At 34.3% G+C, this 12,743-nt stretch overlaps 1 protein-coding gene across 4 annotated transcripts; it reads left to right on the top strand.

The window, feature by feature from the left end:
• Positions 1 to 3,453: 3,453 nt before the first annotated feature.
• On the top strand, positions 3,454 to 11,519 carry LOC140768465 (uncharacterized). 4 transcript variants are annotated; one of them, XM_073108747.1, is made up of 7 exons: positions 3,460 to 3,705; positions 5,219 to 5,344; positions 5,458 to 5,501; positions 6,249 to 9,272; positions 10,149 to 10,253; positions 10,380 to 10,554; positions 11,044 to 11,519. In XM_073108747.1, exons 2-7 carry the CDS (start codon positions 5,231 to 5,233, stop codon positions 11,254 to 11,256), a joined length of 3,675 nt encoding a protein of 1,224 aa, XP_072964848.1. In that variant the 5' UTR covers positions 3,460 to 3,705; positions 5,219 to 5,230; the 3' UTR covers positions 11,257 to 11,519. The 4 variants fall into 4 exon arrangements, 3 of the variants coding, with proteins under 3 accessions (XP_072964848.1, XP_072964863.1, XP_072964856.1); XR_012105767.1 differs by lacking the exon at positions 11,044 to 11,519 and having other exon boundaries at positions 3,454 to 3,705; positions 6,249 to 9,202; positions 10,380 to 10,394; XM_073108762.1 differs by lacking the exon at positions 3,460 to 3,705 and having other exon boundaries at positions 5,270 to 5,344; positions 6,356 to 9,272.
• The last annotated feature ends 1,224 nt before the right edge of the window (positions 11,520 to 12,743 follow it).

Below are 12,743 nucleotides of genomic sequence, written 5' to 3'. Positions count from 1 at the left end.
CCTCTTGTGAGCATTTTACATCACTTTTTTTGTTGTTGTCTATCTACATAGAGCTAATTAAGTTTCATGTGATTTAACTCTTATTTTTAATCTGATCCAATATGGAAGATGGCCCAGCGCAGCTGCTACCTACTTTGCTATTATCCACTGAGAGAGTGACGTGGATTCATGACTCAAGGATGATTAGTTGGAAAGCTAACTCATAACTCCATGATGGCAAAAATAATTTATTTCTCCTCTCTCGAAATTACTGATCAAAGTTTTTTTTTAATACCATGCATATCCTTTTAAGATTTCTTAGCTATGTATAATACTTTTTATAATTGATATTTATTCATTTATATTTGTACCTCTTAGAAGCTAACTAACAATCAAACTTAAATTTTTATTAGATACATTGCTCTCAAATAAGAACATTATTATTATTATCTATTAAATGGTTCAGATTTTAATGTATAGTTACGAGATAAATAACTAGAAGAACTCACGTAAATACAAAATCTTCTTAGAGAAAGAATTAATTACATTATCTACAAATCTTTGATCAATGCTTTGAGGTTTGAACGTTGGTTGGTGAGAACGACGTGAGCTGATCTCGAGGCAGCGTGGCCGAACGATCAACCGCTCATTTTTTGTTAGGTGAGGCTAAAAATTGTTGTTAATACCTAATTCCTCTTCTAAACGTTTTCCTAATAATATATTGGATAATACTGTTAATGTATTTTAACTGACACCTATTATTATTATTAATACATCAATCACGTGTATATCTAACGGTCCTAATCAAATCATTGACTGCCGATTCAGATAGATAGATATTGACTATGCATGCATCCAAATGGGACGTTGAATCCCCACCCTCTAATAAATTCCATATTTATTGAAATTAATTATAGAATAATGGCCCTTGTTTTTTTGCTTGTAAGAATTATTATTATCTTTTATTAGAGGGAGAAAAAAGAATAGTTGCAAATAGTTTGTACTGCAGGAGGAGATTAGTTGAGATAGGAAATGATGTTTATTTCCTTCTCTCATATTTAATAATAAAATTATATAATAAAGTTTGGCCCTTGGCCTTGTAAGTTGTAACACCTAGTTAATTGTCTCACACAAGAGTGGCTATTCATATGAATTAGACTTCGTAGCTACCTACATCCTAAATTTCTTAATTATTTACTCGTCACCTTTCTACACACCAAGAAATTATAGATGAGTATTATCTTTTATATATATATATATATATATATATATATATATATATATATATATATATATATTTCTAAGTATGATGTTGTTGGACTATTTGCAACCAAAAAAAAATAGTGTAATAGTAAGATTTGGCTCTTAAAACTAAATACATTTATTTTTTATTATTTTAAAATTTAATTTCATTTTATGCAAATGTTCTGATGTCATCTTCTACCCACTCTCCATCTATAAGTAATTTGTTAAAAAGAATTATCAAAATACCTCATTCACATCCTATCCATATTAACCTATTTAGACATTTATCATTTAATCTCTATATTTTAATTTTAATATCCTAAAAACACATGAGAATCTTTTTGTTACCTTTAATTTTATTTTTATCTTAAAAAACTAAAATTTTACCTATTAAATAAAGGTAATATCAAGATATATTGAGATATTAAATTGAAACATAAAAATTGAATAATAAATATTTACATAATAAACTATGATGTTTTTGATAAATTATATTATATAATAATCCTGTTCTATCTAAAATAACGAAGATTTACAGTCTTATCCGACACGATTATTCATTTCTAAATTATGATCCACTTTTGTCCGAGTTTGTAAGGAATAACGGAGTACTTATTCCATTGAACTTGTTCATCAATTTTAGCATTTCATAATTCTCGGATTCGGGTTTTGGTCATAAAGATGGATTTAATTTGGATCCGACCCGAGTTCTGCAGGGATCTATTTGCTCGCATAGACTACCGAGTCGCATAGGCAATTTTTGTCTTGCAAGTAGTCAGTCACTATGAAGCATTCTTTGGGGGATTTTTACATAATCGCCACTGACAACTTTCAAATATCATAATTGCTGCTATAATTTTTAAAATATTAGAATTGCTATTAAAATCTTTTGATTTTTTCAGAATTATTATTAATATTAATTTTCAACCGAATCTGTTTAACAAATTATATAAAAGTTAATGAACACATATTTTATCAATAAAGTTTAATAGAATAAAATATATTTCGTTGTGCATAATTTTTAATTATAATTAGTTAAAATTAACATATAATATTTTTTAAAAGAGCACAATAATTTTGATATTTTGAAGAATATCATAATAATTATACTATTTTTCAATGCTAACTGCTTACATTTTTACTAGTAATTCTGATTTTAAATCCTAACAATACTATTTTAACTGGGGCACTATTAAGTTTTCGTTTCTCTAAAAAAATATAAATACATTTGTGTTCTATTTTGTTAAGTAAATTACCGTCCATATCTATTAGATGTTAATGCCGACAATATATGATTCATATATGATTAATCCTTATAAGATATAATTTATAAAGATACACGAGATTTTATCATATGCTACTTCCTATTCATCACATCATATTATATATCCAACATGAAGGAAATTAACTCAAGGCAAGTCTTAAAATAATATTCTTTACAATGTGTTTGGATAGACAAAAGAGGAGAAGTCTGAAGAGAGAAAAAGAACTTCTACCTACCAATATTTTCTCTCTCCAAAAATAGAAACAAAGACAGAGAATGGAAGAGAAGAGAAAACATAAATCAAATTTATAATTTAATATTCTAAATATGCATATATTCTATTATATTATTTACTTAATTTTTTGGGATTTTATTAAAAAAATTTAAACGGGAATCAAACACAAGTCATGAGATACTATTAACAACTCATCATCTTTTTATATTTTAACATTCTATTATATCATTTACTTACTTGATCCTTTAGGATTGTCATACTGAGAAATGTAAGAAATTCTTACAACAAATGATGTATAATATTTAAAGTATTAAATAACATATATTTATATAAAATTAATTTATTAATCTTATGGATATTAAATCAAACGAAATAAATTTATTTTTATTTAAATAATACGGAGAGAAAGTTATTTTCTGTCATTTTCTGACTCATCTCTATCCAAAGAGTATTAAATAATGGCGATAATAAATTTTGTAAGCATAAAAGAAGAAAGTACATAAAAATTTCCTTGTATACATGAACGAACAGAACCAACACACACCACTCCGCATAAAATAATTATGCGGGATGTCCGCACTAGAAACGAGCACCCAATAACTTCCCCAGCACCTACACCAGGGGTATTTCGGAGCTCCAGCAATGGCATCGCAGATTCACAGTTTCTATTTATTCTCGGCTCCATCGCTATCCGTCTTTCTTACTTTATTATCCGACTCGCTTTATTCCCATTCCCCAATGCCACCAACCTACCGGTTCCAAATAGTCCTTTTTCCCCAGTGTTTGCGAATAGCCATCGTATAAATATCCAACCTCCCCGACTATTCAGTCTATTCTCCATCACTCCCTTGCGCTCTCTCTATCTCTCTCGGTTTTCCCGACTATTCGCCCGATCGCCGATAAGAATAATAAACTGGGATAAGATTATCCGGGAAGAGAATAGCGCAGTTTTCGGAGGGCCGCTCCTTCCTTTCGCTTCCAGGTCGCCTCCCTTTCTTCCCCCCCCCCCCCCCCCCACCCAAAGATATATCTATCTATCTATCTGTGTATTCGTGGGTTTATCCGAGACATCCGCGATCCAGAGCGGCCGCTATTCTTAGTGCGGGTTTTTGTTTGGCTTCCATCGGGTGGACTCCTCTCGTCTTCCAAGCTAACGAGTTCCGATCGATCATCGCTGCCGTTTTTAGTAAAATTCCTAGCCCCAATTAGGGGCGGTGTTTGTGTGGTTTTCTTCCGATTGGAATCGAAGCGTCTTTTGTTTGATTAGTATTTTTGTTGTAATTATTAGTATATTTTGTTTCGCGTTAGAAGAGTTTGACTTGATTTCTGTTAGTTAAAGAGAATTATGAGGTACGATCTTTAATTTGTTTTAGAAAAATATTCCGCTGAATTGCTCTTCGGTCTGGTTCTTATTTTAATTGCTGTTCGGTGTGGTTCTTATTTTAATTTTTAAGACGATGGGGCTTCATCCGGTCAAAGGTCTGGTTAGAAAAATAGGCTTTAGACCGCATTTTTGATGTCATCTTGAGTGCATGTTGTGAATTTCAATCCGAGGAATAGTGCCTGTCGACTTTTTTTCTTAATAGGTTGAATATTTCCTCTTGGGTTGTTTTATTTTATTTTATTTTTATCATCATCTAATCGATTCAAGTTATTCAAATTGTGGATGATGAATCATACGATATTGCGGGTCTAGAAGTTGCTCGAATCTTGATTTGGTATGATGCCATGCCACTTTTGGAGTTTCCTGTTCTTATCGGGATTTCCTTATTATTAGTGGTTGATAGTTGCCAAAATGCTAAGAGATTCTGGAATTATGGTGTGTTTCTCATGTTACAATTTTTTCGCAGTCACGGTTGATGAGATCGTGTTGATAGAAAATTTCTTTACGATCCTCATATGTTACAAGATCATAAATTTGTCCTGTCGTGCAAAATCATCTTTTATAAAACAACTTTACCGGAAGAAGAAAAAGTGATGGACAATAATTCTTCTGTTCTTAACCATTATGAATTAGCAAAATGCAATTACATTACCATTTTAGGACATATTCCCATGCTGCCAGAATCAAAACTCTTAATATCGCAACTAGAGCATAAGCTATAACTTGCCTTGTGGATTGGGAAAATTAGTACTTGCAACAGTAAGAGTATGTCAAGATGATGCTTCAGTACTTCTATAGTTTTACTTTTGGTATTTACTTTTAGAATTCCTCGAAAATCTCAAGTTATCCAATGAAGAAATATGTCCATGATGAAGGACAGTTAACTGTGGAGAAAATGAGGAATCTAAATGCAGCATTTTGAATAATCAGTTCCTTTTGGCACTTCGCATCCTTGGAGTGAAGCAGGATGTCGCACTTTGCTCTTTAGTGCTGATACTGCATAGAGATAAATAGAATAGTGTCCTGTTAATGTTAACTATTATAGCAACATCTTTAACATCCCCTTTCCCTCATCAATTTGTAAACATACTAATTGGCTTATTCTTAACAGGCTGTACATAAGATGCCGTGTGACCATGGAAGGACCGGTAGCAATGTTGAGATGGTTGCAGATAGGAGAAAGCGCTTAATGCTTAAAAGATCATTATATCAGAACAATAAACAATTCTTATCAAAGGTAATAGTTTTATATTTACTAGCCTCTTCTTTTCTTGCGTATTGGTGAATAGTGGCCTCTCTGCTCTCCTTTTGCAAAAGTTACTAACTTTGTATGCATATATTTTTAATCAGGGTAATCAAATACGTGAACTTGGCTCAAGGAATTCTGAACAGAGGTACTTCTGTTATAGGTTATTAGTTGCATTTTTCCTCAGACCTTTTCATTTTTTTTGGACAAAAGGCTATTGCCATGTTTCATTGAAACAATTGCCATAATCACCATACCGGCGATTATAAAGCAACCAATGTACCAATCAAAACAAAGACATTCACAGCAACCCCAACTAAACCAAAAACACTTACTACCTACAGAATATTATCATATTAGGGGTTAAATCTATATCGGACACAAACAACCAGTAGCAATTTAGAACTTAAGGTCTCGTTTATTTTGAGTTAAGAGACACTCACTGAACTGGTTCAGAAACTCCTAAATTGATTTAGTAACTAAACATCTTTTTTTATCCTTTTCATATCTAATTTAGTTTACTCTCCAAAAAATCAAAATTAAGAAATAAAATGAACTAATCGAGTTCAGAGTTTAGCCTCAAACCAAACAAGGCCTAACATGTTTTCCTCGAACCATTAAATTGATCTAAATGAGCAATTGTACTGCATTTTATTCCAAGCAGAAAATAGCCTATTTAATATATATGCTCCTTTCAGCTAATGCAATGCAACTGTGCTAAAGCTTTTTTCTTTGAGTAAATCAGATAGCATCTGCATATTGTCAGATTATTATGATTCTTTCTGCATGTAGCCCATTAGTGCAGGAGCCCATGTCTATGTTATTTTCCCTGCACGCATTTATTATTTCCTTCTTTAGGGAACCAGTGCATCAAAGATACCTACTTGTATGTCAGGTGTGTTATTTTCACATTCTTTGCCCTTGATCCTGATGCACGCTGGAAACTGGTTCCCTTTTTACCACCACTGCAAGGGGCTAATGCAAGAAACCGTCTGACATCAGGAGGGGACATGGATGGTCTCGAGTCATTATCTCCACAATCAACTATCATTTTTCATTTTGATCTGCCTGATGAACAGAAAGCCAGTCTGTTCCAAAATACAGAGCCCGCCAAAATGTTTTTGAACTGCTGTTCTTTTGGAGGCAGGATAGGGCAATCTCAAGAAAGTAAAAACTGGACCAAACCTGTTAAGAGCTCCTCAAGTACGTCCATTTCTAGTTTCTTGGTAACAGACAATTCTTCAGCGGTTTGTGATAATTCAACTGCAGTTGGTTCAGATTTCCTAGTTAACAGTGTCCCCAAGGCAGGCAAGACTGTGAAACGGAGCCCAAGAAAAAAAGGGAAGAAGAAAGGGAAACAATACAGGAGAACTGCATTCAGAAAAGATTCTGCTGGACTAGAGACTCAATGTGAAGAGAGCACTGATGGTACTTCTACTTTTGAGATCTCTGACAGCAGTCATTTGACATGTTCACCTGAGCATGCTATTAATAAATTCTCCGAGGAGGAATCTTCTCCTAGACCTTTAGTAAAAGATAGTTCTGTAGAAAAAGCTGATTGCCAAGATATTGGTGAACAAATTGATTCAAATCTATTCTTCTCGTGCACATCTTACAGTGATGAGATGGATGAGTCTGAACCAACTACTTCATCTCAGGGTGAACAATCCAGCTGTAACAATGCCCATTACTTGGATAATGCACCGCCTGCTATTCAAGCTCCAGTAGATGATTGGAAAAGTGTCATCAGTGGAAGCTGTAGTGATGATACTGAGACACAGTTACTTGTCAGGAGTGATTCTGGAGATAATCCTTTAGAATGTGGGATGGTCACAGACTCAAAGAATTATCATACTCCAACGGTTAATATACATGATAGTCACACTGATGTGTCAAGTGACTGCTTTGTGGGCAGTGCTCATTTGTCAAAGGATGTGTCCGACATCTATGATGGTCCTGAAAGAGCACAATGCAGCAATGAGGCTTGTAGCAGCAATGACTTCCATCCTGTTATTTCTGGAAAGAGAGGTAGACGAAATAGAAGAACATCAGGTAGTGGGAGTTCAAATGGATCAAATAGATTTAATAGTGGAAGTATACATGGTCATACTGAAAAAGATAATGGCCATTCATACTGGCAAAAGGTTCAAAAGGATGATGTTGAGGAGTGCATTCATAAGTCAAGGAATGTCATTGTTACATCTCCTCAGGATGAGAATGCACTAAAAGAATCCAAAGCAAGAGTGAGATCCAATCCATCAGTAAGGTTGAAACAAAGTCAGAGTGGAAAGACATGCAAAATTTCCTCTTCAGATGAAGTGGTTAATTCAAGGAATGCAGCAAATACTAAATTTGATTCATATGAAATTCCACCCAAATCCATTACTCGATGCCAAATAAATGATGTCAAAACGAAATCAAGTTCAGCTTCTAAGCAGGCCGCTCACCAGTCCAGAAAGGGATCTTATACTGCTAAAAACAACATAACAAGAGCTTCCAAGAATCATGTTCTGCAAAAAGAAGCTTTGCAAATTTTGCCATCTGTGAGTCATCCTAGACACCCCAGCAATGAATTGTTGTCACCTAGTTCTCAAAATTTTTTGTTCAAACCAACTAACAATGCTGACAATAATCAATCAGAGGTAAAGCACAAAGCACAAAATGACAGTCAGAAGACAGCAGATGAATTTTGTAGTGTGGGATATGATTTAAGTACACATTCAGCATGCTATGAGCCAGGCAGGTTGACAGCTGAACAGGATTCTTATGGTCATACAGATGTCAGAACAAAGTCTGCTTGCAGTAATTTTGAGGATGCAAATTATGGGCAGGGAGATCTTTTCCTTACAGAAATTGAAGATAACCAATGCATGAAGTTGGAAACGAAAGCTCTTACAGAATGTAGTAGATTGGACTCTAGTGCTGGACCTAAAATGCAGAGATGGATCCCTATAGGAAAGAAAGATTCATTAGTTTCTGATATGGGTCATTTTGATAGCTTGCAGTCTTCAATAGATCATTCTTTTCATGATAACCTTATTCCAAATAATGAGGAGTTGGAAGGTTTGGGATCGAACACTCCATATGTTCTTCCTTCTACTGGTAGTGGGTTGCTAATCTCCGGCCTTAGTTCTGAATCTGTACATATGTCACTTCCTGCAGATGCGGAATCAGACATTAATGTGAAAACGCAAACTTTTCCAGCTAAACTGTTTGATAGTGTGCCTGCTGTGTCTGAGAGCAGGACTGCTACTGTGAAAGATTATGACTCTATTGGATCTGAGACTGATTTAAATAAGATAACAGAAGCTGTTAATGATGCTTACAAAGTGCAAATTGAAGTAGAATGTCTTAAGCTAGTCACTGGCTGTTGGATTGCTGACTTTGAGAGATTTCTTTATTCTGCATCTCCAGTTATTGGTCATTCTCTTTGCACTAAAAGTTGCAACATCTGCTTACCAGAAGAGCTAATTGGCGACTCACTATGTTCTCATCAGATTCCTAATATCTCCCTTAAGAGCATCTGGCAGTGGTATGAAGAACCTGGTTGCTACGGTTTGGAAGTAAAGGCACAGGATTACAGTAATCTGAAAAGGATGCAGAATAGGCGTTCTGAATTCACTTCATATTTTGTACCTTATCTATCGGCAGTCCAATTATTTGGGCAATCCAAAAGTACAAGCTGCAACATCATCAATGGAGAGGTGGGGGTGGACAAGGCATCAAATACTTCTCCTTTGCCTTCTCTTCCTATCTTGTCAATCCTACTGCCCAAGCCTTTCAAACAGAAAGATGCAAACTTGTTAGAACTCTCTTCTTCTGTAAGGGATGATAAATTGGTCAGAAGAGGTGATGGCGAACTCCTTTTTGAGTATTTTGAAACTGAACAACCTCCTTGGCGACGTCCATTATATGAAAAGTTAGTCCTTCTATTTATTTGTTGTTTTGGTTTCTTTGTTTTCTTTTGTTTTCTTGATATTTGTGAGCCTCTTCGGAGAACTTTGTTTCATGGTCTCCCAAGGATAATTTTTCTTTGCTTCTGGTTACCCTTCAGGAGACAGAATAGATACTCAACTACTTTTCTTTATGTGAGTTGCCCAGTATAATCTTTTCAAGTTGTTAAGGTTGACAACATTCACCTAGCATACATGTTTAGCTAAAGTGGTCTGAAGGTGAACAAATAGTATTCGAAGTACATTTCACTTGTCATTTTTTAAGTGTGAACCACTAGTGGTTCCTGGATGAGAGGTCTCCAGTTTATGTGTGCATCTAGTAAGTACAATATTATGTTCAAACCATTCTAGTGGTAAATAGAACAACTAGGAAGGAAAAGCTCAGAGGGAAAAGAATATACAGGATTCATTTCTGTACTATTTTCTTGCATTGTGCTCTTAAAACATGCTTAATGTTTTATAATTCCATTACATTTAGCCAAATGATTCTTAGATAACATTATTAGTTTCTACACCCTTTGAAAACCTTCTGTTAGCTATCTTACTGTGTGGTATGTTACAAGAATGCTGTAAAAACCTGTAAGGGATAACCAGTTAATTGATAATTTAATGGTTTATGAAAAGCGTCTTGCTTGGCAAAGATAAGTAGGGGCCCTGTATGCTTTTCGTTTGTTGCTTAAACATCCTTTTGTTCTGGTTGCCTGGCAGTTTTCTAGTAACGGATAATGCATGGAGTTCTCTTTTACTTAAACTTCTATCTGGGGACTAGTAGCACAATTTTCTTGATAAGATTACTTCTGATAACTTTTGCCTTATCATAATGTTTCTGTTATCTATCATAGGATAAAACAGCTGGTTAGCTGTGTGAAATCGTCAAACAGCCAAATATTTGGAGACCCGAACAACTTGGAAGCCAAGAACTTGCATGATCTTCATCCTGCTTCCTGGTTTGTTTGTATTCTATGAGTATTTGCTTTATTATCACCCCACACCTTTACACTTTTTGTCTCCAAATTTTTGCTAGATGATTTTAGTTTGGTCATATGTAATGTACCATTTCTGCTTAATTCCAGGTTTTCTGTTGCATGGTATCCTATTTGTCGTATACCTGATGGCAATTTTCGTGCTGCATTTTTGACCTATCATTCTCTTGGCAATTTGGTTCATCGTGGTGGCTCGTTGGATATGGCTGGTGGGCTGGCTCCTATAGTTTCTCCAGTTATAGGTCTACAGAGTTACAATGACAAGGTACTAGGATTTGCAGTTTTGTCAGAATGAATTCAACATAGCTTATTTTTTTGGACCATATAGTCATCACCACTGTGCTTATATGAACAAACACACAAGAATAATATGTCGCAACTGGTTAGTTAGGTCACTTTCTGCACTGGAGTTATGACTATATGTTGTAACCAGCAGCATTTACATAGGTAGGTGTGTCTTTCTGTCTTCCAGTGTCAATCATCATGGACTTCATGCTTTTGCTAAATTTACGGCAAAGAAAATTATTGCTAGATTGGAAACCAGCAAGGTGCAGTTAAGACTCCCATCTTTTCTCTTCCCAATTTTCTTGCATTGGTACATCTTGATTTTTCTCACATAGAATAGACTATATTTTGTCCTCCAAGCTTTTTATTTCGAGTGAGGTTTCTTGGTAAAGTAATCTATATTTTGCCGTAATATCTTCTTGACCAATTGTTTTCTAGTACTAATTCCAAGATATGATCCTTTTTACAGGGAGAGTGGTGGTTTCACTTGAAGGACTCGTATTTTAAGTCAGTTCCATCAGAAGACACCCCATATAGCAATCCCTCTAAAATTCTTAAAGAGAGGTTGAGGACACTTCAGCGAACTGCATCGGTGATGTCTAGGGCTGTAATTTCCAAGGGCAATCAGAGGTCTGCGAACCAGCATGGAGATTATGAGTTCTTCCTTTCTCGAAGTCGCTAGAGGGTCTATTTCTGCACTTCAAATTTCCAGCAGGTTTTAGTTTTGGTAGCAACTCTAGAGTGAGAATAGACTAACCCAAGTTCCTAAGTTTTACCCTATTGAGAAAAAGAATTTAACCTGCATCAGGAAGTTTAAGTTCTTGACTTGCTTTCTTTGTTTGTATATTACCTGTACATGGATTGTCTTCATACATATCCGTCTTAATCTCTAATAACTGATGTGCAGGCTATTTGCGTAGTTTATTGAGTAATTGTAATCCTCTACCTCTTGTTTTTGCTCTGCGTTCACTGACACAGGATAAGGATGATCACTCTCTTGGTATAAGCATTGCATTCATATATATTCTTAGTTGAAGTTTCTCTTAGCCGTTCAAGTTCTAGGTGACACCATGATCTCTGCGGTGAAGAAATAAGAACCAGGAGAGGAAGTTAGTGTAGAACTTAACTCATCATTCGATTTTTTTATTGTAATACTTTGACCTAGTCGACGATCCCAGCTGAATAGACCTTTACACCTTGTTTGAAACCCCAAATCTGTGGAATTCATTTCATTTGGAGTTTCGTTTGGAATCATTAGGTTGGCGGGACTTTAATTAATTTGGGGTGAATTTGGATGGATTTCAATGAACCTAATAAAAATTTTAGGTCGGATTTGAGCTATTTGTACTAATTTTTTAAAAATTTCTTGGTAATAATAAAATTAGGCTCTTAAAAATTGAGCGGTTGTTGGAGTTAATCTTACGGCCTCTTTATCATAAAACACTAAGCATATGTTCACTTTTAGAATAAGAATAAGTTTATTTTAAAATAAATTTTTTTATTTTAGTGTTGTAACTAAATATCTTACCTTATTTTAGTATAGTTTTTCAAAATTCTCTCTTTATTTCATATAATTTTGAAAAATTAATTTAATAATAATTTATAATTATTATTTTGTTCTTAGATTAGATAATATTTAATTATACATCATCTCAACTACGGTTGAGATTCTCTCTCTCTACTATCTTTTCTATTAAATCATTTGTATTTATGTTTTCTCTCTCATCTATCTCTTCTTTTAAATATTAGTTATTTTATCTACATTAAGATTTTTTTTGAACTAGTAAATTCTACAAAAATAAAAATAAAAAATATTAAGTCTGCATACTTTTTTTCACAATGCGAACTTATAACCTCACAATACAACGCAGTGTGGCTTTATAACCCTGTATTACACTGTGGTACAAGCTTATAACCTTATATTAACCCGCAATGCCTATTTTATTTCTTTTAGTATATGATTATTTTATATTAAGTGTGGGTTTATAGCTTTGCATTACACTATAGTGCAGGCTTATAATTTTGTGTTACACCACAGTGCAAGTTTATAATATTATATTAACCCGTAGTGCCTTTTTATCTAGTGCATGATTATTTTATATAAAGAGTACAAAGTTATTTTCCCACAGTGTGGACTTATAATTTTACATTACCCTACAGTGCATAAGT

Source organism: Typha angustifolia, chromosome 2, assembly GCF_048772165.1.
Source record: "Typha angustifolia cultivar Huaian chromosome 2, ASM4877216v1, whole genome shotgun sequence".
Lineage (NCBI taxonomy): Eukaryota > Viridiplantae > Streptophyta > Magnoliopsida > Poales > Typhaceae > Typha > Typha angustifolia.
Note: the sequence above shows the minus strand (reverse complement) of the source record. Positions and strands in the feature narration are given on the sequence as shown.